Source organism: Lynx canadensis, chromosome A1 (genome assembly GCF_007474595.2).
Source record: "Lynx canadensis isolate LIC74 chromosome A1, mLynCan4.pri.v2, whole genome shotgun sequence".
Classification (NCBI taxonomy): Eukaryota; Metazoa; Chordata; class Mammalia; order Carnivora; family Felidae; genus Lynx; species Lynx canadensis.
Genome location: NC_044303.2, coordinates 2,246,543 through 2,273,677, shown reverse-complemented (window position 1 = coordinate 2,273,677; position 27,135 = coordinate 2,246,543). Strand labels below are relative to the sequence as shown.

Sequence of the window (27,135 nt, the reverse complement as noted above, 5' to 3'; positions counted from 1 at the left end):
TCTTAAAATTAATGAAATTTTTGTCAGATTTGGTTTTGTTTATGATGTTTTGGTTATAAGTCTTTTTTATTTTTATGTGGTCCTATTTGTTGGTCTTTTAATTTTATTATCTGGTTACTTCCATTTTATTATCTAGTTACTTTCATTTTTTAAAATGTCTTTCCTCCATCGAAATCGGTTAGAAATACTAACCTGTGTTATCGTCTGGTTTAGTTATGCTTTTGTTTTTTTACATTTCGTTTTTTTCATTCATCTGAAGTTTGTTTCTTAAGGGCATCCCTAGTGACATGACTTTTTTATTGTGCGAAATTCTTTTCCCTCAAGGGAAACGTTGCTGCAATTAAACAGGAAATCTATTGGATTTTTATGTTTAGCCTGGCTTCCTAGGAGTCACTCCAGTGTCTGCACGGTTTAGTGTCCAGCCAGAGGTCATGCTGAGACACTGGAGCCGTTAAGATGTGTCCTCTCTTCCCCCTGCTGATGGGTCTGTGTAAGGCTGGGCGTGCATTCACTCTCGAGGCTCTTTTGACCTGTGCCGGCTCTTCGAGCCAAGGACGGGCGGTGAGCTGGAGCCGCTGTGCTCTCTGCCATGTAATTCGCACAACCCGGAGTACAGGGAGAGCTCAGCGAGCCCTCGTGGTGGGCGCACCCCCGAAAGCAGTCTTTTGGGTACCTGGCCATCTGTCTGCCCGCTTCAAGGAAGCTTGCAGTCTCAGTTAAAGGAGTCACAACGATCCCCAAATAAGTCCCCTCCGTCAGCAGCAGGGAGATGGTTTCGGAGAGCCTGCCGCTCTCTGCTAGAACTGCCCCAGGGGACAGCTGGAAAGGCAGAAAGGCCGCAGACTGTGTGCTGCCCCAAGTTCAGTGGTTCGTTTGAGGAACACGACTCGGGGTGCCTGGATGGCTCGGTCGGTTAAGACTCTGACTTTGCCTCAGGACTCAGGACATGATCTCACGGTCCACAAGTTCGAGCCCTGCATCGGGCTCGGTGCAGACGGCTCAGAGCCCGGAACCCGCTGCAGATTTTGTCTCCCCTCTCGCTCTCTGCCCCTCCCCTGCTCGCACTCTGTCTCTCAAAAATAAACATTAAAAAAGAAAAAGAAAAACACTTCTCACTTCGTGACATGCCTTTGGTTGAATTCCACAGCACTGAATAGTTGTGTCTTGACCATTTTGTCCAGCTCTCTAGTTTTTAGGGAGAAGACCTCACTCTATCCTGCAGGAAGTCAGAAGGCAGTTATCGTGTGTTAAGTGGCCAGTAGATTTACACTGGCTTTTAATAAACATGGTTAGTAAGTTCCAAAAGCAAATACTGTAGGTAAATCAACATAGTTAATATGGTATAAAATGTTACCCTTTATTTTTTTAAGTTTATTTATTATTTTTAGGAGACAGAGTGAGAGCAGGGGAGGGGCAGAGAGAGAGAAGGAGACACAGAATCGGAAGCAGGCCCCAGGCTCCGAGCTGTCGGCACAGAGCCCGACGCGGGGCTCGAACCCATGGACCGTGACATCATGACCTGAGCCGAAGTCGGACCCTTACCCGACTTAGCCACTCAGGCGCCCCTAAAATGTTACCCTTTAAAATAAATACCATAGTCTATACCAGAAGCATGAAGTAGAATGTGTTTTGATGTGGCTTATATTAATGGCACTGAATGTTTAATAACTGACTAGTTGTTAAGGTATATGAAAAGTAAAGGTTAAGACTTTAAAGGTCTAGGGAATAAAACATATAGTATGGGGAACATAGTCATTTCTTGATAGGGTCGTACGGCGACAAGTGGCAGCCATGCTTGTGGGCGTGGCATAATGTACAGAGACGTTGAAGCCCTGTGGTTCCCCGAGACTAATGCAACATTGGGGGTCAACTAGGCACAAATAGACAAATTCGAAAACGAAAACAAAAATATTTCAAAGAACGTACATGAAAGAAACTATAACCACGAATTTTAACTCAGGAACATAAGAGAAGATTGGAATACATAAAAAGAGACGCTTTATTCTTAGCTAGGAATAGTGAGCACTGTAAAGTGGCCAGGTCCCACGAAATCAATCTGTGAATTCCATACAGTCTGGGTCAGAACTCAACGGCTGAGAAATTGGTTTGGGTTTGGCGTGTTTGGGTTTTGGGTGGATTTTGGGCGATAGTGGTTAGAGAGGAAGTGGATGCAGGTAGGAGGTGTTCAGAAACTTGGCAAAATGGTCCTTAACTTCATCTAGAAGAATAAACATGAGAGGGAATAAGAACATTCTGGAAAATGCAGGTAATGAGAGGGATAATGAAGTGGTGTAGTGAGAAATAGAATGGTCAGAATACAAACCCAAAGACATATGCCTGTGGGTATACAATGTAGATATTTTAAAGCAGTAGGAAAAAAACGAATTACCAAAGTACTTTTCAGCGACCCAGAAGCCTGGAGGTCTTCCCGATATCTCCTTACCCCTTCCATCCAGTTAGTCACTAGTTGCTGCCTCCTCCATCCCTTTGGCTTCTGTTTCCACCACTGTCATTATCAGACCAGCTTCATTTGCCACTCGAGTTACTGCAGGGGCCTCCTGACTGACCTCTCTGCATCCACCTGGGTCATTTTTTTTCAATTACTCAATTTATTTTTTAATTTACATCCAAGTTAGCATGTTTTGCACTACTCATTTCAGGAGTAGATCCCAGTGATTCATCCCCTTTGTATCACACCCAGTGCTCATCCCAACAAGTGTCGTCCTTAATGCCCCTCCCCCACTTAGCCCATCACCCCTCCCACCACCCCTCCAGCAACCCTCAGTTTGTTCTCTGTATTTAAGAGTCTCTTCTGTTTTGTCCCCTTCCCTGTTTTTATATTATTTTTGCTTCCCTTCCCTATGTTCATCTGTTTTGTATCTTAAATTCCACATATGAGTGAAGTCATATGATATTTGTCTTTCTCTAATTTCAGATAGCCTAGCATAATACTCTGTAATTCCATCCACGTTGTTGCAAATGGCAAGATTTCATTCTTTTTGATCACTGAATAATACTCCATTGTATGTGTGTGTGTGTGTGTGTGTGTGTGTGTGTGTGTGTGTGTGTGTATATATATCACATCTGTATCCATTCATCCATCGATGGGCATTTGGGCTCTTTCCATACTTTGTTGTTGAAAGCACTGCTATAAACATTGGGGTGCATGTGCCTCCTTGAAACAGCACACCTGTGTCATTTCTAGTTCATTTTTCACATTATAGACAGGTGACCTAAAAGCACAAGTAAAATGTGACTGCCCTCAGGCCAGCCATTCTTCCAGCCTCCAGCTGTCCCATTTTCTCTGTAGTATATACCACAGTGGTTAAGAACTCGGGCCCAGGAAGACTGTTCAAATGCTGCTTCATCTGTTAATAGCTGTGTGGCTCTGGGCAAATTAGTTTACTTCTCTTTGCATAAAATTGAGTTTCTTCATTGTAAAGTGAGAATAATAGTAATCTACCTCAGGTGTTTTTGAGGACTAAATTAGTTAATATATTTAAATCTCTTAGAACTATGCCTAACACATAAGCGATATATATGCATTTGCTATTATATTTATTATTACTGCTTTCTACACCCCAGCCATACAGCACCATGCTCTGTTGTTCCTGTTTGCAAAGTTTATTCCCACTTCTCTTTATTTGTAACTTTTTTATTTATTTCGAGAGAGGGTGCCAATGAACGAGGGGCAGAGAGGACAAGAGAGAGAATCCTGTGCGGGCTCTGCTCTGTCAGTGCAAAGCCCAAAGCGGGGCTCGAGCTCACCCACCGCAGGGCTTGAACTCATGAGCTGAGATCGTGACCTGAGCAGAAGTCGGATGCTTAACCGACCGAGCCACCCAGGTGCCCCCCCACCACCACTTCGTATTTTCTTAACTTCAGTTCAAACCTTAGATCTCCATTTAAATGGTATTTTTCTTAGGAAAGCCTCCCCTGAGCTGCCCTCATAGCTCCTTGAATTTCTTCCCAATACTTCCATGGTTGGATTACTTTTAATAACTTGTTTAATGCCCAGTTACCCAAGAGGAACAGGAAACCATGGAGCCCCAAGGCCTGACATCGTGTCTGACACATGATGGGCATTCACTACATCCTTGTATGTGACTGACTCCTGGGGTGACTGGCTAAACAGTTCTGAGTGTGTATATCAGTTCTCATAGCAAAATGAATTCCAAAGAGATCAAAAATAATGTCAAAATCAAACTGTGGAAATACTTTAGAACGGGTGGGGCTCTTCTCTCAAGATAGCAGCGTAGGAAAATGCAGAACTCAGCCCATCCCACACAGACACGAAACCCATAAGTGCACATGGGTCATTTCCCTCTGAGGAAGATCTGAAACTGGAAGAACTGCTTCTCCACAACAAAAGACAGAAAGACCGCATTGAGATGGGTAGGAGAGGCAGAGACAGGGTCTCACCCAAAACCCCACCCCGACACTGCAGCATAACAGTGATGGTTCTCACCAGTCCAGCGCTTCTCCCAGAAAAGTGATGGGCTGGTGTCCCACTTAAGACACCCCTGTCCCTGGGACCTGACCCAGAGAGACGAGCCCCCAAAACATCTGGCTTAAAAAATGCAAAGGGCCGACATCCAAGGGGCCCGAAGTGCTATAGGAAACCGAGATTCCCCTTTGAAGGAACTCACATGCAGTCTCGCTCTACCTGCGACCCAGCAGAAAAATAGCAGTTTGAAAAGCACCACGGCTATAAAAGAAACCAGTTGATAATCTAAGAACACCTGTTGGGAGAGCAAGGGACCGTTGAAACTCTCCCCGGGGACAGAGGTGCTGGCAGAAGCCAACTTTGCACTCTCCACCTACCCTGCTAGCACCAGTGGTTGGGCTCAGAGGCGGCACCCTCCTCCTGCATTGCTAAGACGGGTGGGGGCAAGCGGTCAACATACCATCCCACTGCCTCGAGGAAGCTGGAGAGCACACAAGGGTTCACTGCCCCCCTCCCTAGCTGGGGCAGGCAAGCACAACATCCATGGCATCCTCTCACTCCCTAGATAAAGCTGGGGAGTGGAGACAGTTGCAGCACTCCCCCACTGGCCGGGCTGTCATTTTCCCGGCTTAAAGCCAGCATGCGTGCACAGACAAGAAGGTCTCCCACGACACTCCTGAAGTCCACAGGTGTATAGTCAAGACATTTTCCCCTGCTTGTCTGAAGCCAGCAAGCATGCCCTACCCCGTACACCTTGCCTAGCTAACGCCAGCAGGTGCATGCAGTCCACACGGGGGCCACCACTCAATCACCTGGCCCTGGTGGCCGAAGTGGCCAACAATCCTGAGCTCCACGGGAACGCTAACACAGTTCTTGGCAGACCACCACCATCAGGGCACTGCATAGACAGCAGACTGAAACACAGCCCGTCTTCTGGAAAAAAAGGCCTATGTACTTAGCTCGGAGCTTCAGTCTAAGGGACAGGCTTCGGGTTTCCCATGCATATATAGATTAAGGAGGTGCTCCCAGAGAACCTAAGCAGGGGCACACCATCCTTGCACACCCACTCGGCCTTCCAGGTCTCAACTCTGAGAAAGGAGCTTTTACACTTATCTGGAACCCCAATTTTTTACAGCTGCCACCCAGGGGGCACCTCTAAATCTCCTGGTCTGGAGGCAGCAGGGACTATGATTGTAGCCCCACAGGACTATATATACTTTTATATTTTAAAACTTTTTTTTTTAAATGTTCAATTATTTTTGAGAGAGAGACAGAGCACAAGTCAGGGAGGGGCAGAGAGAGAGGGAGACACAGAATCCGAAGCAGGCTCCAGGGTCTGAGCTGTCAGCACAGAGCCTGACGAGGGGCTTAAACTCACGAACCGTGAGATCATGACCTGAGCCGAAGTTGGACGCTTAACCGAGTGAGCCACCGAGGCACCCCTATACTTTTATACGTTAAAAGCTGCTGCCTAAGAGTGTGCTTCCAGTCAACCTGAAACTCGGTGTAAATGAGATTCCTTTCTTGGAACAGGCAGGTCTTGGCACACCCTAACACCGGGGACATATCAAGAACGAATCAGGTGGTTTAGACAATTACAAAGGTTCAAGAGACAGCAAAGAGCAAGGTTGGAAGAGAAATTTCATCACCTACACAGGGCACTACTTGAAGACTGAGAGCTGTTTCACCTAATACATAGAAACACACAGAGAGTCAAGCAAAATGAAGAAACAGAGAAATATGTTCCAAACAGAAGAGTATGACGAGACCTCAGAAAAAGACCTTAATGAGATGGAGAAAAGTAATCTAAAAAAGAATTTAAGGTAATGGACATAAAAATGCTCATAGAACAGGTCCTGGGTGGCTCAGTCAGTTAAGTGGCCAACTTCAGCTCAGGTCATGATCTCACGTTTCACGAGTTCAAGCCCCACATCAGGCTCTGTGCTGACAGCTCAGAGCCTGGAGCCTGCTTCACATTCTGTGTCTCCCTCTCTCTCTGCCCTTCCCCCACTCACACTCTGTCTCTCTCTCAAAAAGTGAGTAAACATTTGGAGGGGAAAAAATGCTCAAAGAACTTGGGGGGAGAATGGATGAACACAGTGAGAGCTTCAACAAAGAGATAGTGTAGAAAGGACCAAGAGGGGTTCAGTGGCAGACTAGATGAAACAGAACAGATCAGTGACCTAGAAGACTGCAGTAGAACTCAGCAAAGCAGAGTAATGAAAAGGAAAGAAGTTTTAAAAAATGAAGGTAACTTGAGGAACCTCTCAGACAACATCAAATAGAGTAACACTTACGTTATAAGGTCCCAGGAGAAAAGAGAGGAGAGACCAGGAAAGTATTTGAAGAAATAATGGCTAAAAACTTCCCTCACCAGGAGAAGGAAATAGACATGTAGGTCCAGAAGGCTCAGAGGGTTCCAAATAAGAGGAGTCCAAAGAGATCCACACCAAGACACATTATAATTAAAATGTCAAAAGTTAAAGAGAGAATCTTAAGAGCAGAAAGAGAAAAACAAATTGTTACATACAAGGGAAATCCCATAAGGTTATCAGGAGATTTCTTAGCAGAAACTTTTTGCAGACCAAAAGAGAGTGGCATGGCATATTCAAAGTGGTGAAAGGAAAACATCTTTGAACTAGGAGTGCAGGCACATGTCAAATATTGCAAAAGATTGAATCAGTAATCAGAAACCTCCCAAGAAAAGTCCAGGACCAGATGGCTTCATTGGTGAATTCTACCAAACATTCAAAGAACATTTAATGCCTATACTTCTCAAACTCTTCAAAAACATTGAAAAGGAGGGAAGCTCCCAAGCTTATTTTGCAAGGCCAGCATTACCCTGATACCAAAACTGAAGAAGGACACAGGGAAGGAAGGAAGGAAGGAAGGAAGGAAGGAAGGAAGGAAGGAAGGAAGGAAGGAAGGAAGGGAGGAAGGAAGGAAGGAAGATGAAAGAAAATGAAAGAAAATGAAAGTAAATAAAATAAAATTACAGGCCAGTATGCCTGATGAACATACATGCAGAAATCAACAAAATATTAACAGACCAAAATAACAATACATCAAAAACATCTTACATCGTGATCAAGTGGGATTTATTCCAGGGATGCAAGTATGATCAGCATCCGCAAATCGATCAAGACGGTATACACATCAGCAAAATGAAGGATAAAAATCATATTATTTTTGTGAATGCACAAAAAAGCATTTGAGAAAATTTAACATCCATTTATGAGAAAAACTCAACAAAATGGATATAAAGGGAATGTACTCCAACATCACAAAGGCCGTAAATGACAGACCCACAACTATCATCATCCTCAATGGTGAAAAGCTAAAAGCTTCTCGTCTAAGATCAGGAACGAGATAAGGATGCCTACTCATGCCACTTTGATTCAACATAGTATTGGAAGTCCTAGCCAGAACAAGTAGGAAAGAAAAAAAGCAGTGACATCCAAATTGGAAAGGAAAAAGTAAAACTTTCACTATTTGCAGACAACATGATATTGTGTATGGAAAAAGACTCTACAAAAAAAAAAAAAAACTGTCAGAACTAATAAGTGAATTCAATAAAGTTACAAGATACAAAATTAATATACAAAGATCTGTTGCATTTCTATACACTAACAAAATATCAGGAAAATCAAGAAAATAATCCCACTTACAATTGCATTAATAAGAATGAAAAACTTAGGAATAAATTGAACTAAGGAGGTGAAAGACCTATACACTGAAAACCACAAGACACTGATGAAAGAAATTGAAGATGACACAAATAAATGGGAAGATATTTTGTGTCAGGGGTTAGAAAAATCAATGTTGTTGAATGTCCATAAACCCAAAGCAATCTACAAATGCATTGCAATCCCTGTCAAAGTTCAAATGACATTTTTTGCCGGATTGGAATAATTCCATAACTTACGTGGAAGTAACCACAAAAGACCCCAAATAGCCAAAGCACAGTGTTAAGAAAGAACAACAAAGTCAGAGGTTACTGTGCCTGGTTTCAAATGGGATTATAAAGCTGTAATAATCAAAACCGTGTAGTATTGCCACAAAAATGGACACAGAAGACAATGGAACTATACATGTAGATAACCCACAAATAAACCCACATGTATGTGGTCAGGTAATTTTCAACAAAGGAGGCAAGAAAATACAATGGGGAAGAGGCAGTCAGTCTATTTAGTAAACAGTGTTGGGAAAATTGGAGAGCTACCACACACAAAATAATGAAACTGGACCACATACAAAAAATTAACTCAAAATGGATTCAAGACTTGCATGTAAGACCTAAAGCCATAAAATGCCCAAGAAGAAAACATAAGCAATAAGCTCCTTGACATCAGTCCTAGTAATTTTGTTTTATCTGACTCCAAAGGCAAAGGAAACAAAAGCAAAAATAAACAAACGGGACTACATCGAACCAAAAAGCTTCTGTACAGCAAAGGAAACCCTCAACCAAACAGAAAAGCAACCTATGAATATCAGAAGATATTTGAGAATCATATATCTGAATGAGGGTTAATGTCCAGAATATATATATAGAAAGAACTCATATAACTCAATAGGAAAAATAATCCAGTTAAAACATAGAGGATTTGCATAGACATTTTTGTACAGAAGACACACAGATATCCAACAGGCACATGAAAAGATGCTCAACATCCCTTATCACCAAGGAAATGCAAATCGGAGCCATAATGAGATAGCACCTACACCTGTCAGAATGGCTAGTATCAAAATGACAAGAAATAACAAAATGTTGGCAAGGATTTGGAGAAAAGAGAACCTCGTGCATTGTTGGGATTGTAAATTGGTGCGGCCACTATGGAAAACCACTTGGAGGTTCCTCAAAATTGAAAGTAGAACTACAGTATGATCCAGCAACTCCGCTACTGAGTATCTGTCCAGAGAAAACAAACACTAATTCAGAAAGGTGTGTGTACCCCTTTTGTTTCATTGCAGCACTATTTTCAAAGCCAAAGTGTGGAAACAACTTAAGTGTCCACTGAGAGATGAGTGGATAAAGAAAATGTGGTTTATATACCCAGTACTGTTCAGCCATAAGAAAATATTGCCATTTGCCACAACATGGATGGACCTTGAGGGTATCATTCTAAGTAGTATAAGTCGGAGCAAGACAAATACTACAGGATTGCACTTATATATGTAACCTAAAAAACAGGACAGAACCCCAAGATTCATAGATACAGAGAACAAGTTGGTGGTTGCGGGAGGGGACGGTGTGTTTTGGGGGGAGTGACACGGGATCAAGAAGTACATACTTTGAGACTCTTTATTTTGGCTCGGGTCATGATGTCACGGTTGTGAGACTGAGCCCCACATCAGGCTCCACGCTGAGGGTGCATTCTCTCTCTCCCTCTCTCTCTCTGCCCCTCCCCTGCTCGTGGGCATGTGTGTGTACTCTCTCTCTCAAAATAAACATTAAAAAAGTAAGATAAAAATGGAGAGGGAGGCAAACCATAAGAGGCTCTTAAGTACATCCAAGTGACTAAAATAAAATAACTGACAATTGCACTGACCACCAGATGCAGGGAAGCCAGATCACTCATCCACGGCTGGTGGGAACGTAAAATGATGCTGCTGCTCCGATAAAATGGTAACTGCACGCCTGGCCATCCGTCCCAAAGAAATAAAAACCGTGTTCACGCTAACACCTGTCCACAGAGGTTTCGAGCAGCTTTATTTTTTTTTTTTTAATTTTTTTTTCAACGTTTTTTATTTATTTTTGGATTTTTTTTTTCAACGTTTATTTATTTTTGGGACAGAGAGAGACAGAGCATGAACGGGGGAGGGGCAGAGAGAGAGGGAGACACAGAATCGGAAACAGGCTCCAGGCTCCGAGCCATCAGCCGAGAGCCCGACGCGGGGCTCGAACTCCCGGACCGCGAGATCGTGACCTGGCTGAAGTCGGACGCTTAACCGACTGCGCCACCCAGGCGCCCCTAGAGCAGCTTTATTTGTCATAGCCCCAAACTGGAAACAACCCAGATGTCCTTCAACAGGTGAATGGTTCAACCGGTAATCCATACAGCGGAACACTGTCCTACAAGAAACAAGAACAAACGATTGATACGGCAACAGCCTGCGTGAATATCCAGAGAATTGTGCTGCACAAAAATGCCAATACCGGAAGGCTACATACTGAGTCCACGTATGTGGCATTTTGAAATGACAAAATTATAGAAAAGGAAGTTGATTAGTGGTTGCCAGAGGTCAAAGAGAGGGTCGGGGCTGGAGAGAAGCCAGTGTGGCCGCAAGAGCAGATGAAGGGTCATCGCAGTGAAGAAAATGTTCTTCTGTGTGTTGACTGTATCGAGTTATCTGATGATGTTTTGCAAGATGTCATCAGTCACCCCCGGAGGAAACTGAGTAAAGGGTACAAGAGATCGTTCTGCATTATTTTGTACCATTGCATGTGAATCTACCATTATCTCAAAATACAAGAAACTTTTAATGTAAATAAGGGGCTTATGGGGACACGCATTTGTTCCTTGTATTATGTGTTACGGACCGCAAGACTGGATGTTCTGTGTCTTTTGCTGATTTGTTGTTTCTCGCTGTGGTGCCTGTGCTTAGTTGTCTTCCTGTTTCTTTCGTTCCTGCCCGTGCCCTGCCCAGACCTCATCGCTGCAGTGGAGCACAAATGGAACTCTCTCTGCTGCTCTTCCCACCTGATCTGGAACTAATTTATCTTTGTCCTTCTCCGCTGCTGGCATTGCATTTCGGTGCACTGTTCCGTGCACAAAAGGGGTGGAGGCAAGGGGGAGGAGACTCCCCTGGGCAAATGCAGCCCTTGCTGAAGAGCCTGTGTTCTGTTGATCTTCCTGATCTCCTTAAGGCTCTGAGACACAGCTCACTCCTCCCCGCCGAAGTACATTCAACTCTGTGGGCTTAGGGTTGGCCCCTCTGTAACATAGTCCCCTGAAAGAGTCTGTGCCCTCGAGACCTCCTTCCCTCTGCATAAGTCTCCCCAAGCTCTAGAGGAGCTTCTTTTGGAGTTGGCCTTACTTGTCCCCACTACTCTGCTGTCACTAAATTAACGTTTTTAATGAATTTCTAATGTAATAGTCTCAGTGCCACTGCTATTTCTGAGAAGTAGAATTAGAAGGTAGGATTAGGGGACATGGGGACCATACAACACCTGAATCTGATGTTTCTTTCTCCAACTGCCCCTTTTCAAAATATTTGGTTTAAATTTGTAACCCTTTTTGTTTTGTTGCAGCTGATCATCTTTTTAGCAGTTTTGTTTTGTTATTGTTGTTTATTTTGTTAGAGATTTGAAGGAGGAAGAATCCATGAATCTGCTTTACTCATTAATCGAATTCTTACCTAGTAGTTTTGTAATTATGAAAAGCAGATGCTTTTCAAGTATTTCTAATATTCAGCCAAAACTCAAAGACCTTCTGGCTTTAGTTTTCAGTCCTGCTTCATTAAAAAATGCCTAGAGATCACATTTTGAAATAATTTTTTTCACTATTCTAAGCTTTCTTTTTGGACTGATCTAAGATTTTGTTTACTGCTGAAGTCCATCTTGAGTATTTGGAGAATTTTAGCCCTCGTTGTTTTTCTCCTGCTTGAGCAAAAACAATTACAGAATAGTATGATGCGAAGTAACAGACAGGATGGCCACATCTCATTCTTCCACCCCTATTACGAGAACCTTTTATGGATATTGTCCTAAGAGTTCCAGGCTACAGGGTCCATTTTTGTTCTTGGTTATAATTACTTGGAATTATCGTCTCATTTTTTATAGGAACCAACAGTGAAAGAACCTGAAATTACCACAACCCTTCAGATACATTTCTTTGGAAAAAGAGGAGAAAGAAAACTTCATTATAGAGAATTTCGAAGGTAAATGTAAATATTTATATTCATTTAGGGAAATTTATAGCCAAGAAGTTACAAAACAACTGAATATACTCCTCTCACAGATCTGCAGACAGTAACACTGAACATCATATGCAGAACTATATAGTATTTATCTCTGAGAACAAAACCTATGAAATATAAACTAAAGTACTCTGCTCAAAAACATCTAACCTATATGAAAAGTAATATCTGTTTTATAGCATACCATAATTTTTTTTTAAGTCAATGCTGTCATAGATGTATACAGTTGTCTGGTAACACAGGTCACTGATGTACTGGTTTGGAGTTGGGGAGTGGGTGATCAGGGAAGGCTTTCTGAAGGAAATGGTGCATAAACTGAACCTTGATGGATGAGCAGGAAATACCCAGGCAAAAATGGTTTGGCAGGAAAGCATCTGAGGGAGCGAGAACAGCGTTAGAAAAGACGTAGAGGCACGAAAACGTATGGTTTGTAAAGGGAATTGTAAGCAGTCGCATCTAGGGTAGTAAATGGAAGGTGGTGTGGTGAAAGGTGAGAAGAGAAGCTGGAGAAGGGTGTGCTTGCCTGTGGAAGATTTTGTACTCCACGGGATCAAGCTTGAATTGACTCAGCGATGGAAGATCCTGAAGGGTGATGCCTGAAGCATACCTGGTCAGGTGTGCCCATCGTTGTGTGTGGTAGCAGAATAAAGGATGGATCTTATGCGAGAGAAGACCATTCAAATATCCCAGACAAGAAATGATAAGAGCCTTGAACCAATGTAGTAACAAGGATTTTGAAGTGGGAGAGTTTTTAAGACATAGTTAGGACATAAGATTGTAGGACCCAGAGGCGCCTGGGTGGCTCAGTTGGTTAAGCATCTGACTCTCGGATTCGGCTCAGGTCACGGTCTCACAGTTCATGAGTTCAAACCCCACGTCGGGCTCTGAGCCGACAGCCCAGAGCCTGCTTGGGGTTCTCTCTCTCTCTCTCTCCCTCTCTCTCTGCCTCTCCCCTGCACACGCTCTCTCTGTCTCTCAAAATAAATAAATAAACTTAAAAAGAAATTTTGTGGGGCCCAGTGATTGAGGAATGAGGAATGCCCAAGTTTCTGAATTCTGTCCAATCATAATGTACCCCATAGCTGAACTCCAGTAAGTCATTTAACCTCTCTACAATAGTTTTTCTCGACAAACATTTTTTAAAATGTCTTTTCTTATACTTGAAAAATATTACTGTCTCAACACTTCTTAAAATTTCAAAATAAAAACCATGATTTAAAGCCAAGCCAGGCTATTATATCAGCTGTACTTATTCAGACTAATACACCACTCCCCCTTCACTTTAAGATTCCCTAAACTAGTTAATTTTAAAGGTGTTCTGGGAAGCAAATGAAATAGAAGTATTTATAAATAAATTAACTAAGAAATGTAAAAACAGTTAAGAGTATCTATTAAAACAATTAAATATTTAGTTTATGTAGATTCCCAAATTGTAATGAGTGGGGAAAGGTGTAACATTACGTAGGAAGAAGTAAGGGACCTCCAGGAAGGCAGGCTGCAGCTGCAAGGGGGAACCTGGCTGAGGAATTGGCAAAGGCAGCAGAGTTTGGGGAAAAAGAGGTTAAGATAAAAGTATTCTGGACCTGCCCAGTCTAGGTGCCATGCATGAAATCTCACAAGCTTTCTGATAAGGTCCCAATAAAAAGTCAGGGACAAAAATCCTCAGCGGCCACCCAGTTGCGACCCCTCTCACTCTTGAGAGCTTTATACTTTCTGTCAATAAACTCTATTGCTTTACTCAAAAAAAAAAAAAAAAAAAAAAAGGTGTTCTAACTTTAATTTTCTTTAAACAGAATAATTTTATTTAAAATTCTTACTTTAAAAAAATGTTTGTTTATTTTTGGAGACAGAGACAGAGCATGAGTAGGGCAGGGGCAGGGAGAGAGGGAGACACAGAATCGGAAGCAGGCACCAGGCTCCGAGCTGTCAGCCCAGAGCCCGACGCGGGGCTCGAACTCAGGGACCGCGAGATCATGACCTGAGCCGAAGTCGGATGCTTAATTGACTGAGCCACCCAGGCGCCCCCAGAAAAATTGTTTCAAAGAGATGTTTGTCCTTGGTGTCAGCCACCTTCTTCCAGCTTCTCTGATAAAGGGATATTGTTTTAGAAGGTACAGCTTAGTAGTTTCAAGGAAAGGCAAGGAAGGTGCCACCAAGTTATAGCTTTGGGGCTACTTAAAACATTTGCCTATATACGTTAGCTTCTCATTTAGAGAAACAGTATCGATTGTGAAAAAAACATATTTGTGATTTAGACAGACCTGGGTTCAGATGTGGAACTTCATCATTTACTAAGTGGGATTTGATGAACAAGCATTTTAACCAGAGGCTCCAATCTCTGTTCCTTCATTTGTGAAGTGATGATGATAAATATCTACTTAATAAGGTTATATATGTATATGTGAATTTATTGTGTGATTATCCATTATTCATTATCATATATTATTGTATCCTATATTGCATCATATCATATAATTATTATATTATTCATGTAATGAATGTGTTGATTAATATATGATGATTAATATGTCGACTTACTCTATACAAGGGTCGGGCTCTAAGTAGGCACTTGTAGTAGAATGTAAACACCGATATCAGAAGTGGGTAAGAAAAACGAACAAAAGAAGAACAGTGGCAGTGTCATAAAATGGAGCCACTAATTAGGCTAGTACACTAAGCGCAAACCGTGAGATTCTGTGCGCTTGCTAAGAACACACCGCAGATTTGACCGCGCTTTCTGGCAGGCACCATGAAGGGGGATACACGTCAGTTGCCCAACTCACCGTGTCCCTGAGTTGGAAGCTCACTGGTTCGGCGTAAGGGGCTGGGGGGGCGGAGACATTCGGTCCTCATCATGAGGTCAGAAAGAAATCTTCCGAAGGGGCTTTATAAAAAGGACACTGCGTAACATGAAGAATTCTATTCTTAACAATTATAGTAAGACCAGCGATAAATTTCACGGGCTTTTTTTTTTTTTTTTTTTTTACAGCATCCTGTCAGTAGAGAGCAACTAAAATCACAGTTTTAAGCAAGGAGGCATACTTCACTTCAGCTTCTAAAATTCAGCTGCTTTTTCTCTAAAACCACTTTAAGCTTTACTAAGCAAGTAGAAGTGCTAACAATTAAATGCCACAGTCTGAGAAGCTGGTAGCAATATAGAAGGGAGAGAACACTGGACATGAGGTCCGAATGGCTGTAAATGCTAGGTGTGCGATTTATTTAGCTGTATGGTCTTGGGAAAATCATGTACCTTTTTCTAGTCTTTGTAAAAATATACGTGGCAACATTTGTCCTGCCCACTTTAAGAGTTGTGAGTAAATTTAGGGGCACCCGCGTGGCTCCGTCGCTGAAGTGTCCAACCCTTGATTTTGGCTCAGGTCGTGATCTCACGGTTCGTGAATTCAAGCCCCACGTTGGGCTCTGCACTGTGAGCACGTAGCCTGCTTGGGACTCTCTCACTCTCCCCTCTCTCTGCCCCTCCCCTGCTCACTTGCTCCTCTCAAAAATAAATAAACTTTAAAATGATATATTTTTTAAAAGTAAATTTAAAAATTACAAATTATAATTTTAAAATAATCTAATAAAGGAAAAGAGCAAATCTCTAATTCATGCAAATATCCTCCTTCCTAATCATTTTTATTTCTACTCTCATTTACATTAATATACTATCCCCCAACATGAAAAGTCTGAGGTTGATCTGACAATTAAATGAGATGCTGTAGGTTAAAGTATACACAACATAACACACGGTAAGCATTCAGAATACGTGCCAAACTCACGTCACCTTAGTTTTAGAGTTTCTAGTGAGTTTGTTTCCCAACTCCCAGATCTGTCTCCTTACGGAATTCTTTTCCTCTGGCTTCTTCCTGTGTTTGCATTTCCCCAGCTCTCTTGGCCAAGAGACTTCTTGCACTAAGAGTTTCCTCAGTCTCTTTTCCCAAAGGCTCCTTAATCCAACATCTAAAGAAAAAAATCAAAACTAAAAGTATATTCCCATCTTTTCCCCCAAGGACTGACTGCTTTAAAATTCAGAGAGAAGGATTTTTCAAGTTAGAACAGAAAGCTAGATACTACTTGTATTTTTCATCACAGATGACAAAGCTATTTCCAATTTTATTATCAATTTTTGTATTTGAAAATTCAGTAGTGTCACTTTAAGACAAAATATTGAGAACTTGTATCAGTTTTATGAAGGATCCCTAGTCCTTATAAAATCTGCTGAAAATGCTCTAGTAATATAATTAAACTCATGAACAAATACAAAATTAAAAAGCAAGAATTAATATATCTAAAGTGTCAAGAAAAGGCAAGGCTAAAAACACATTTGTTTTGCGATCTTAGGAACTGCATCAGGAGACAGACATTAAGGCAACAACCCAGATCATGGTTCAAAGAGACAAAGGAGCTCAGATTTTTAAAGGCAAAGGGGGAATTTTAGGCACATTACATGAGTTGGGGGGTTCTTTGTTTGTTTCTTAGGTCGGTTGTGGCAGGCTTAGGGTAACACTGTCCCGTATGCGATTCGTTGCCAAGATCAGCGCTGGGCAGAAAGTCCATTTTAGTCCATTCTTGCATGTGACACACACTCGTCTCAAATGCTTGCAGTCTGGCAACAAGCCAAGGTTACCATTCTTCCAAGAACTGAGCCGGGAAATATGCATAGGCCCTACCTCTTCAGTGTCCTCCCCACTCCATTCGAAGTGACTTTCTTCCTCAGTGCTTACTCTGTTCTAGTGTTCTTGTATCAATAGGAAAAGATAGGTCAAATTGAACCAGTCAATATTCCAGATTTTGTTTCATGCATTATTAATTTAAATTCTAGAATTCATTATAAGTTTAAATACTTCACACAAAAGAATTTAGAAGTTTCTGGAACAAAAACATTTCTTAGTAAATGTAGACTTGACACTAAGGAAAAAGCAATTATTTAAAAATCTGTTTTACATCCTGTAAAACAGTAATTTGTTTAAATCTCCAGGTCAGGAGCGCCTGGGTGGCTCAGTTGGTTGAGCGGCCAACTTCGGCTCAGGTCACGATCTCGCGGTCCGTGAGTTCGAGCCCCGCATCGGGCTCTGTGCTGACGGCTCAGAGCCTGGAGCCTGCTTCATATTCTGTGTCTCCCTCTCTCTGACCCTCCCCTGTTCATGCTCTGTCTCTCTCTGTCTCAAAAATAAATAAACGTTAAAAAAAAATTTTTTTTAAATAAATAAATAAATCTCCAGGTCAATTTTTACTTTACAAAATATTGATGTTTCTATCTAACTCTTTGGCCCTAAATTCTTATTATGCCTGATAATATGCAGAAATCCCGTACTAGACAGGTTCCTTGTGTGATACAGCCAAAACACAGTGAATTTAAGTTAGAAAAACATCATCAGAAATGTGTTAAGTTATTGTCATTCCACAGAAGAATTTAACTGATGTACTGTAGACAGACTACTGCTGTGTTCAGATACTTCGTTTTTAATTTCTCAGGAAGAGTCCAAATTTGCATAATGTTGGTAGGAATTGTCAACCAGTGTTATCTGAACCCAGTGATTACTAAATAGATAAAGTCTTGTGTCTGAATGCAGAAGACATGGCAAATTCAGAAACGAGAAGTTCACCGAGGCTGAAGCAGAAGTAAGAGCGGAAGGTGGGAAGATCAGCATAGGCACAGCTGTGAAGGCGTTTGTGCCTCGTGGAGAAGGGCGGAGAGTCACCAAAGACCTTGAAGCAGGGGGGAGGGAGGCGGTCATCGGAGCCGGCAGCTTGGCCAGGGAACTCCAGCAGAGGGCAAGGAGATCCGTTGGAAGCCGTTGCATCAACAGAGAAGAAAGGACGGTGATCAGACCGAGGTGGTGGCGGCGGCGGGAACAGAGACGAGCGGAGCATCCAAGAGTTAATAATAGTGGCGACTGACGGGATGAAGAGTGAGGAGCAAGTCCAGGCCGCCGCCTGGTGTGTGTGTGGAGCCGGCGAACGATGTGATACCTGTTCACTGAGACAGAACACGAGTAGGAACAAGCTCGGCAAGGAAGGTGATGCATGCAGGGTAGACATGCTCAGGGGGAGAAGGCAGATTGCAGTGGGGCGAGGAGGGGGGGAGGGGTAAGAGTGACCACAGCACAGGAAGTGGGGGGCAGGAGGCGAGGGGGGGGAGGGGTAAGAGTGACCACAGCACAGGAAGGGGGGGCAGGAGGCGAGGAGTGAGGGAGGGGTAAGAGTGACCACAGCACAGGAAGGGGGGGCAGGAGGCGAGGAGGGGGGTAGGGGTAAGAGTGACCACAGCACAGGAAGGGGGGGCAGGAGGCGAGGAGTGAGGGAGGGGTAAGAGTGACCACAGCACAGGAAGTGGGGGGCAGGAGGCGAGGGGGGGGGGGGGGTAAGAGTGACCACAGCACAGGAAGTGGGGGGCAGGAGGCGAGGGGGGGGAGGGGTAAGAGTGACCACAGCACAGGAAGGGGGGGCAGGAGGCGGGGGGGGGGAGGGGTAAGAGTGACCACAGCACAGGAAGTGGGGGGCAGGAGGCGAGGGGGGGGAGGGGTAAGAGTGACCACAGCACAGGAAGTGGGGGGCAGGAGGCGGGGGGGGGAGGGGTAAGAGTGACCACAGCACAGGAAGGGGGGGCAGGAGGCGAGGGGGGGGGGGGGGTAAGAGTGACCACAGCACAGGAAGGGGGGGCAGGAGGCGAGGGGGGGGGAGGGGTAAGAGTGACCACAGCACAGGAAGTGGGGGGCAGGAGGCGAGGGGGGGGGAGGGGTAAGAGTGACCACAGCACAGGAAGTGGGGGGCAGGAGGCGAGGGGGGGGAGGGGTAAGAGTGACCACAGCACAGGAAGTGGGGGGCAGGAGGCGAGGGGGCGGGAGGGGTAAGAGTGACCACAGCACAGGAAGTGGGGGGCAGGAGGCGAGGGGGGGGGGGGGGAAGAGTGACCACAGCACAGGAAGTGGGGGGCAGGAGGCGAGGGGGGGGGAGGGGTAAGAGTGACCACAGCACAGGAAGTGGGGGGCAGGAGGCGAGGGGGGGGAGGGGTAAGAGTGACCACAGCACAGGAAGTGGGGGGCAGGAGGCGAGGGGGGGGGAGGGGTAAGAGTGACCACAGCACAGGAAGTGGGGGGCAGGAGGCGAGGAGGGGGAGAGGGGTAAGAGTGACCATAGCAAAGGAAGGGGGGGGCAGGAGGCGAGGAGGGGGGGAGGGGTAAGAGTGACCATAGCAAAGGAAGGGGGGGCAGGAGGCGGGGGGGGGGAGGGGTAAGAGTGACCATAGCAAAGGAAGGGGGGGCAGGAGGCGAGGAGGGGGAGAGGGGTAAGAGTGACCATAGCAAAGGAAGGGGGGGGGCAGGAGGCGAGGGGGGGGAGGGGTAAGAGTGACCACAGCACAGGAAGTGGGGGGCAGGAGGCGAGGGGGGGGGGGGGGTAAGAGTGACCACAGCACAGGAAGGGGGGGCAGGAGGCGAGGGGGGGGAGGGGTAAGAGTGACCACAGCACAGGAAGTGGGGGGCAGGAGGCGAGGAGGGGGAGAGGGGTAAGAGTGACCACAGCAAAGGAAGGGGGGGCAGGAGGCGAGGGGGGGGGGGGGGTAAGAGTGACCATAGCACAGGAAGGGGGGGGCAGGAGGCGAGGGGGGGGGAGGGGTAAGAGTGACCATAGCAAAGGAAGGGGGGGCAGGAGGCGAGGAGGGGGAGAGGGGTAAGAGTGACCATAGCAAAGGAAGGGGGGGCAGGAGGCGAGGGGGGGGAGGGGTAAGAGTGACCATAGCAAAGGAAGGGGGGGCAGGAGGGGGGAGGGGTAAGAGTGACCACAGCACAGGAAGTGGGGGGCAGGAGGCGAGAAGGGGGGGAGGGGTAAGAGTGACCATAGCACAGGAAGGGGGGGCAGGAGGCGAGGAGGGGAACGTAAGAGGTTTCCACGCGTGTTTGAACGACGATGTAAAGAGGGAAGGACTGAATGCAGGAGTGAATGGGAGTCAGCAGAGCAGCAAGGCCCCTGAGGAGGAAGAAAACAGAGGTGGAATTCAGAGCGCAGGTAGATAAATCGGCCGTCAGCAGGAAAGGGACTCCTCCTGTCACTGGGACAGAAAGGAGACGGGGATGAGCGTTGTTACATCCCTGGAGTGACAGCCAGAAAGTGAGAGAGTTTCCTACGCAGTGACCTCTGCTTGCTCTGGGAACTGGGGGCAAGCCATGTGCTGAAGCCAAGTAGCCATGGGATAGATTTGTCGAGAAGGAACGCAAGTTGAGATGGCCACTGTGTGAAAGAACGAAAGAGAGCCCTCTGGCCTAGCGGAAGGCTGTCGGCAGCGTGGAGGACCTGGTTACGGCTGCAGAGCATCCGTTTACGCCGGTAGCACTAGGCGCAGTTTCTGAGGGATTTTCTTCAAGGTGCCCCCGAAGAAGGCCTTCGACAGCCCGAGGAAGCCGAGGGCTTGGAGTCTGGGCTTGAGCGAGGATCACGAGGGAGGCGGTTTCCTGCAGCCTCAGTGCCGTCCCGCGGCTGACTGCTGAGTGCTTCCACGCGCCTGGCACTTGTCTGGGTATTTCACGTATATTATTCCAGCGGTCCTTGGAAAGCGAGGCAGGAGTTGGGTGAGATTCGTAAGGGACTCCGTCCAGGGTTACATATCTTAGAAACTGAAGACATGAGGTCCAGACCCAGGTTTCTCTTTAAAGGCTTCAGTAGCCACAAAGTTTCTAAAAGGAGTGGTCCCACAGTTCCCTGGCAGGTGGTTGGGTGCGTTGAATGGGATTTCAAGGAGCTGGTGCTAGACCAGGTGACCGAAGGGACAGAGCCATATTAAGTAGACACTACCACATGTCGAGAGAAATGTATCAGTTAACGAGGGAGCATGTGGATAAATCTGTGATATATTGGGGCGCCTGGGTGGCTCAGTCGGTCGGGCGTCCGACTTCGGCTCAGGTCGTGATCTCACAGCTTGTGGGTTTGAGCCCCGCGTCGGGCTCCGTGCTGACAGCTCGGAGCCTGGAGCCCGCTTCAGATTCTGTGTCTCTTTCTCTCCCTCCGCCTCTACCTCGCTCATATTCTATCTCTCTCAAAAACAAATAAACATTTAAAAATTTAAAAAAAAGAGAGATGTTATTGCCTGTATCCCCGAATAGAGCTTTCATACATTCAAAGATGTCTATAAGCAGTGTTGTGCTAATAAATACGTGTGGCAGTCTGCTCTCAGGAAGTACAGCCTGATTTGTAGCATTTGGTCATAAGTAATGTAAGTTCTCTACCAGGCCAATTTCAAGCTGCCAGACATGAAATACAGGCGGGAAAACGTGTGTAGACAATTCTCAGAGGTGGCGTGAGCCAGCTCCAGCGCCCCATGACCTAAAGAATTTTTAAAAATTTTTTAATGTTTTATTTTTGAGAGAGAGACAACGCACGAGGGAGAGAGAGAGAGACGGTGGGGGAGGGGCAGAGAGGGAGGGAGATGCAGAATCCAAAGCAGGCTCCAGGCTCCGAGATGTCAGCCCAGAGCCCCACGCGGGGCTCTAACTCACGGACCGCGAGATCATGACCTGAGCCGAAGTCGGACTCTCAACCGACTGAGCCACCCACCCATGACCTAAAAAATTTTTTAAAAAATCAGGTAAGAAAAAGATTTTTTTCCCAATGTTCCCACTTAATCCACTAATTTATAAACTATTTAACTTGTTCAGAATTTATCTGGAGACTTTATATAGTATGAATTCTTCAATTCATGTACTTATGTCCAGTATCATGTTCCATATTTTCAAGTCATAACAAGATCTATAATTTTAGAGTTAGGAAAGATGGCTATCCTAAAATATACTTTTGTTCTTCAAAAGTAACGTAATGAGTGAGGTGCCCGGCTGGCTCAGTCAGTGGAGAATGCGACTCTTGATCTCAGGGTTGTTCGAGCCCCACGCTGAGTGTAGGGATGACTTAAAAATAAAATCTTCAAAAAACAAAACAAAACAAGTGTAATTAGTAAGATGAAAGTGGCTGAAGCCAAACAATGTGTAGTTTAACAGTTAAATTTTTTAACAATCCTAATAAGTTGAATGTCATCACAATATACAGTATAATAAAACTCAGTAAAACAGAGAACAAGGTATATCAGCAAAAGGTTTTGTTGATGTGTTAGCCCCCACTGGAAATGCTTCAAGTGGTAGATAAAATTCTGCCTTGACCCGGAAAAACATGGCATTGATAAATCTGTGTCTCCAGTACATTCAGAAACTGTTGCAGGTAACAGACTCTTACCTATCACACAGATAGAAGCCTAAAATCAAACTCCCCCATGCTTTTAAGGTTTATGGGATAAGCGTAGAACCGAAAGCAAGTCGGTGTTTAACAGTGACTGTTTTTCTCCCATTGAACTGGAATAGACCTGTTTTTTACCCCATGCAGAATTCCATTAAATTGTGGCATGACAGTACGTTTCTTTTAACATGTAAAAAGGTGAATAAAGCAATCTTCAACGCATTAAAACACATGGAGACTATACTTTTCACATGACTTAGTTTATAAATAAATCAAGTGCAGTGGTTTTGAGTTCTTGTTCAAAGACAATATTTTTTTAATCTGATATCCTTTCAACTTGTACTTTTCTAGGGAGCTGTTGATGAGAGTTTGCTCAAAGTGCCATGTTTTTATTTTAAAAAGAATGTTGAGTCATATATTCACAAGTTATTGTCCAAATGATTATAAATATTTTTAAGTAAATCTAAGCTTTTGATGTAAAGCCATTGATTACTTGATCAACTTTGGTATCCAAAAATATTAGGAACCATTAATTATGATTAACATTCTTTTTTTTTCATTTTTTTTAACATTTATTTATTATTGAGAGACAGAGACAGAGCATGAGCAGGAGAGGGGCAGAGAGGGAGAGACACAGAATCCAAAGCAGGCTCCAGGCTCTGCGCTGTCAGGATAGAGCCCGACACGGGGCTTGAACTCATGAACTGCGAGATCGTGACCTGAGCCGAAGCCGGACGCCCAACTGACTGAGCCACCCAGGCGCCCCTAATTATGATTATCATTCTAAAGGCAGTAACCCAAGTGAATTTTAAGTTTCTCTGATCTTGATAATTTTTCTACATTGGAAAAAAAAACTGTTACAGATGCATCAGAGCAACATTTTACATAATTTTTATAAATCTCTATCAGAAGTAGGTTACCAAGTATAAGTTGCACAAACAAATTGAGTATAGAGTGTGACAAATTGGAGCAAGTATGGACTTAAGCAGCTTCTCTGGGGGCACCTGGGTGGCTCAGTCGGTTAAGCGTCCAACTTCCGCTCAGGTCATGATCCCACAGTACATGAGTTCGAGCCCCGCGTCCGGCTGTCCGCTGTCCGTGCAGATCCTGCTTCGGATCCTTCTGTCTCCCTGTCTCCCTGCCTCTTCTCCACTCATGCTCTCTCTCTTTCAAAAATAAACATTAAAAAAAAAAAAAAAAAAAAAGAGTTCCTGGAAATGAAGAGGAAAGCTCTTGAGAAAGACAGTGGTGCATGCCAAAAGTTAGAACAAATAAATTTTTTTTTAAATCAGCTTCTCTTCATCTTCTGCTCCCCACACCCCTTTCACCACACTAATGCTTTGTTTGATTCAGCGTGTCAAGAGGCCAGCCGCTCCGTGGGTACCGCCGGAGGTGCCTTGCGGGCCTACTGACAGTAAATATTAAAATCGAATGCCACTGGTTCCTGACATCAATTTTATATTTTAACATTTAGATTTATGGAGAATTTACAAACAGAGGTCCAAGAAATGGAATTCCTTCAGTTTTCTAAAGGTTTGAGTTTCATGAGAAAAGAAGACTTTGCAGAATGGCTACTTTTTTTCACTAACACTGAAAATAAAGACATCTATTGGAAAAACGTAAGAGAGAAGTTGTCAGCAGGAGAGGTTCGTATGCCTTTTTATTATGCTTTTGGTAAAGATGAAATCATGTTAAAAACATTTATATAATTAAATAAAGTAACTTTCAAAGTAACCCAAACCATGTTACTCCCTTATTTGAGTGTAAAATCAAGGTGAGAAATGGTGTTTACATTTTCTTATGAATGAATTCCTGCCCAGATGGAATCAGTATTCCAAACAGGAGTTTTGCATTTCCGGTAAAGTCGGTAATAACAATGTCCACTGTCACCACTGTTGTTCTGGAAGTCTCAGCCAGTACAAATTAACAGAATAAAAGAGTATGAACCTTTGGAAGGAGGGACAGTTGGCTTTGTTTGCATAGATGTGATTCTATGCCTAGAGAACCCAAGAGAATCAAACTGAAAAGCTATTAGAAACAGCAAAAATTCAGTGAAGTGCCTGTTACAATGCTAGTATGTTAGCAGTAGCTGCCCTATGTGCAAATTACAGGTTAGAAAAGGTAATGGCAGGGGCACCTGGTAGCTCAGTCGATTAATCCTGATGTCAGCTCAGGTCATGATCTCACTTGTTCGTGAAATCGAGCCCCACATTGGGCTCTGCACTGACAGCGTGGAGGCTGCTTGGGATTCTCTCCCTCTCCCTCCCTCTCCCTCTCTCTCTCTGCCCCTCCCACATTCTCCCTCTCTCACTCTCAAAATAAATAAGTAAACATTAAAAAAAAAAAAAGAAAGAAAATGTAATGGCGTAAGTGTGTATATATACACTTTCTTTTTTTAATGTTGATGTGTATGTTTATATATATGTATATTAAGTAATGATTGCCAAACTATTAATAATGATTAATATACTGTTGTAAGATTTGAAGTGATTTTTTACTTTATATATTGCTTTTACTTTATTGTTCCAAAACATAGTATTGGAGTGGGCATATGTTTTTATATAATTTTTTCATTTCTTTTTTTTTAATGTTTATGTATTTTTGAGAGAGACAGAGAGTGAGCAGGGGAGGGGCAGAGAGAGAGGGAGACACAGAATCCAAAGCAGGCTCCGGGCTCTGAGCTGTCAGCACAGAGCCCGACGCGGGGCTCGAACTCACGAACCGTGAGATCATGAGCTGTGCTAAAGTGGGAGGCTTAACCGACTGAGCCACCCAGGCGCCCCTATATAATTTTTTAAAGCTATTTCTATAGTGAGGGAAAAGATAATAAAATATAATTAAGATCTCATTTGTAATTGAAATAGAAACACATAAAATTAAAAATGAATTTAACAAGAAATACATGAAAATGAAACTTCAAAGTCTTGATAGATATAAAAGAAAACTTGCCTAATTATAGCGCTATCTCCTATTATTGAATGGGAAGTCAGTATTATAGATGTAGCACTTGTCCCTCGGAGTCATCTGTAAATGTAACGCTTATACCGGAACAGCCTGGGCCTGCTGCAGTTCTAAGACTGCCGTGCTGTCCGCGTGGCCAGTGTAAGGAAGATCTCTTTCTCAGTCGCGCTACATTTCCACTGTGGGCTGCCAGGCGCCTCTGCCTACTCAGTTGCTCAGGGACCCAGACTCTTCAGGCTCTGCCACCTTGGAGCTTTACCGGCTGGAAGAAACATCATCTTCAGAGGCCGTGGCAGGAAAAGAAAGGAGTGGGCACATTCCAGCAATTAAGTGTGTTGGCCCAGAAACATCACACTTGGCTACCGGCCAGACTAATCACATGACCCCACATAGCTGCAAAGAAGCAGAAAGGTGTAATCTTTCCTACGTGCAGGAACCAAAAAGTATTGCTGGACAGTAATGGGTTTCAATAAAAATGTCATCAGATTGTCATGAGTGAACTAGACAGGCCGTAAAAGTTTCTATGAAAAGAATGCCGCAGGGACAAGAGATATCCAGGAAGTCTCTATAACTTCTCCTGTTTTGCTATGAACCTGAAATGGCTTTTAAAAAATTAAGTCTTTGGGGTGCCTGGGTGGCTCAGTATGTCAAGCGTCCGACTTCAGCTCAGGTCATGATCTTGCCGTTCTGAGTTCAAGCCCCGCATCGGGCTCTGTGCCGACAGCTCAACCTACTTAGAATTCTGTGTCTCTCGCTCTCTCTGCCCTTCTCCCACTCACACCCTGCCTCTCTTTCTCTCAAAAATGAATAAATGTTTTAAAAATTTTAAATAATAAAAATTTTTAAAATAAAATAAAAAATTAAGTCTTTAAAAAGAGAATATTGAGATATGAAAATATATTACCAAATATTGATAACTAGAACAGCCTGTTACAATGAATTTGACAGACCTATCAATTGAACAGAATATAAAGTCCAAAACTAGACCCAAATACACATGGAAATCTAGCATATGTGAATTCATATTGTAAATTAGCTGGGTAAAAGAGGAGTTATTAATAAATGGCACTAGGTTAATTGACTGGCCATCCGAGGGAGAAATGAACGTAAATCTCTGCCTCACTCCTTACTCTAAAATTCCAGATAGATCTAAGAATTAAATGTTACAGGGGAAAATGAAACTGAGTATGTAGAGAAGGAAACTTGGAAACAATCCTCTCAGAGTAGGGTATGCATATTTCTCTAGGCAAAACTCAGAAGCTTTCAAGGAAAAGTTGATGAAATTGCTGTCTAAAAGTTAAAAATTCTGTTGCTTTCCCCTCATCCCCCTCAAAACTAGGATCAAAGTCAAAAGAAAAAAATTAACAAACTGGGGGGAGGGAAGAAATATTGGCATCATATGTGATGGGCCCATTTCTTTAATTTATCGTGAGATCTTTAAAAATCAAGAACTTTGAAAGGTCTTAAATTTTGCCCTATTTAATGTATAAGGGGATCCTAAAAACCAAAGTGTTAATAAATGTAAAGTATCTGAGATTTTATCTATTTGGAAGTTAGCCTGTACCATTTCATGGATGCTGGCCGAAGAT

The 27,135-nt window shown here is 43.9% G+C and overlaps 1 protein-coding gene across 1 annotated transcript in view; it reads left to right on the top strand.

The window, feature by feature from the left end:
- The window catches only part of MICU2 (mitochondrial calcium uptake 2), a 144,529-nt gene that overhangs the window by 111,857 nt on the left and 5,537 nt on the right, over positions 1 to 27,135 (top strand). Inside the window, exons 8-9 of the mRNA XM_030307776.1 lie at positions 12,231 to 12,328; positions 24,060 to 24,231. Coding sequence (XP_030163636.1) covers positions 12,231 to 12,328; positions 24,060 to 24,231 — 270 coding nt within the window. The remainder of the gene's footprint in view (positions 1 to 12,230; positions 12,329 to 24,059; positions 24,232 to 27,135) is intronic.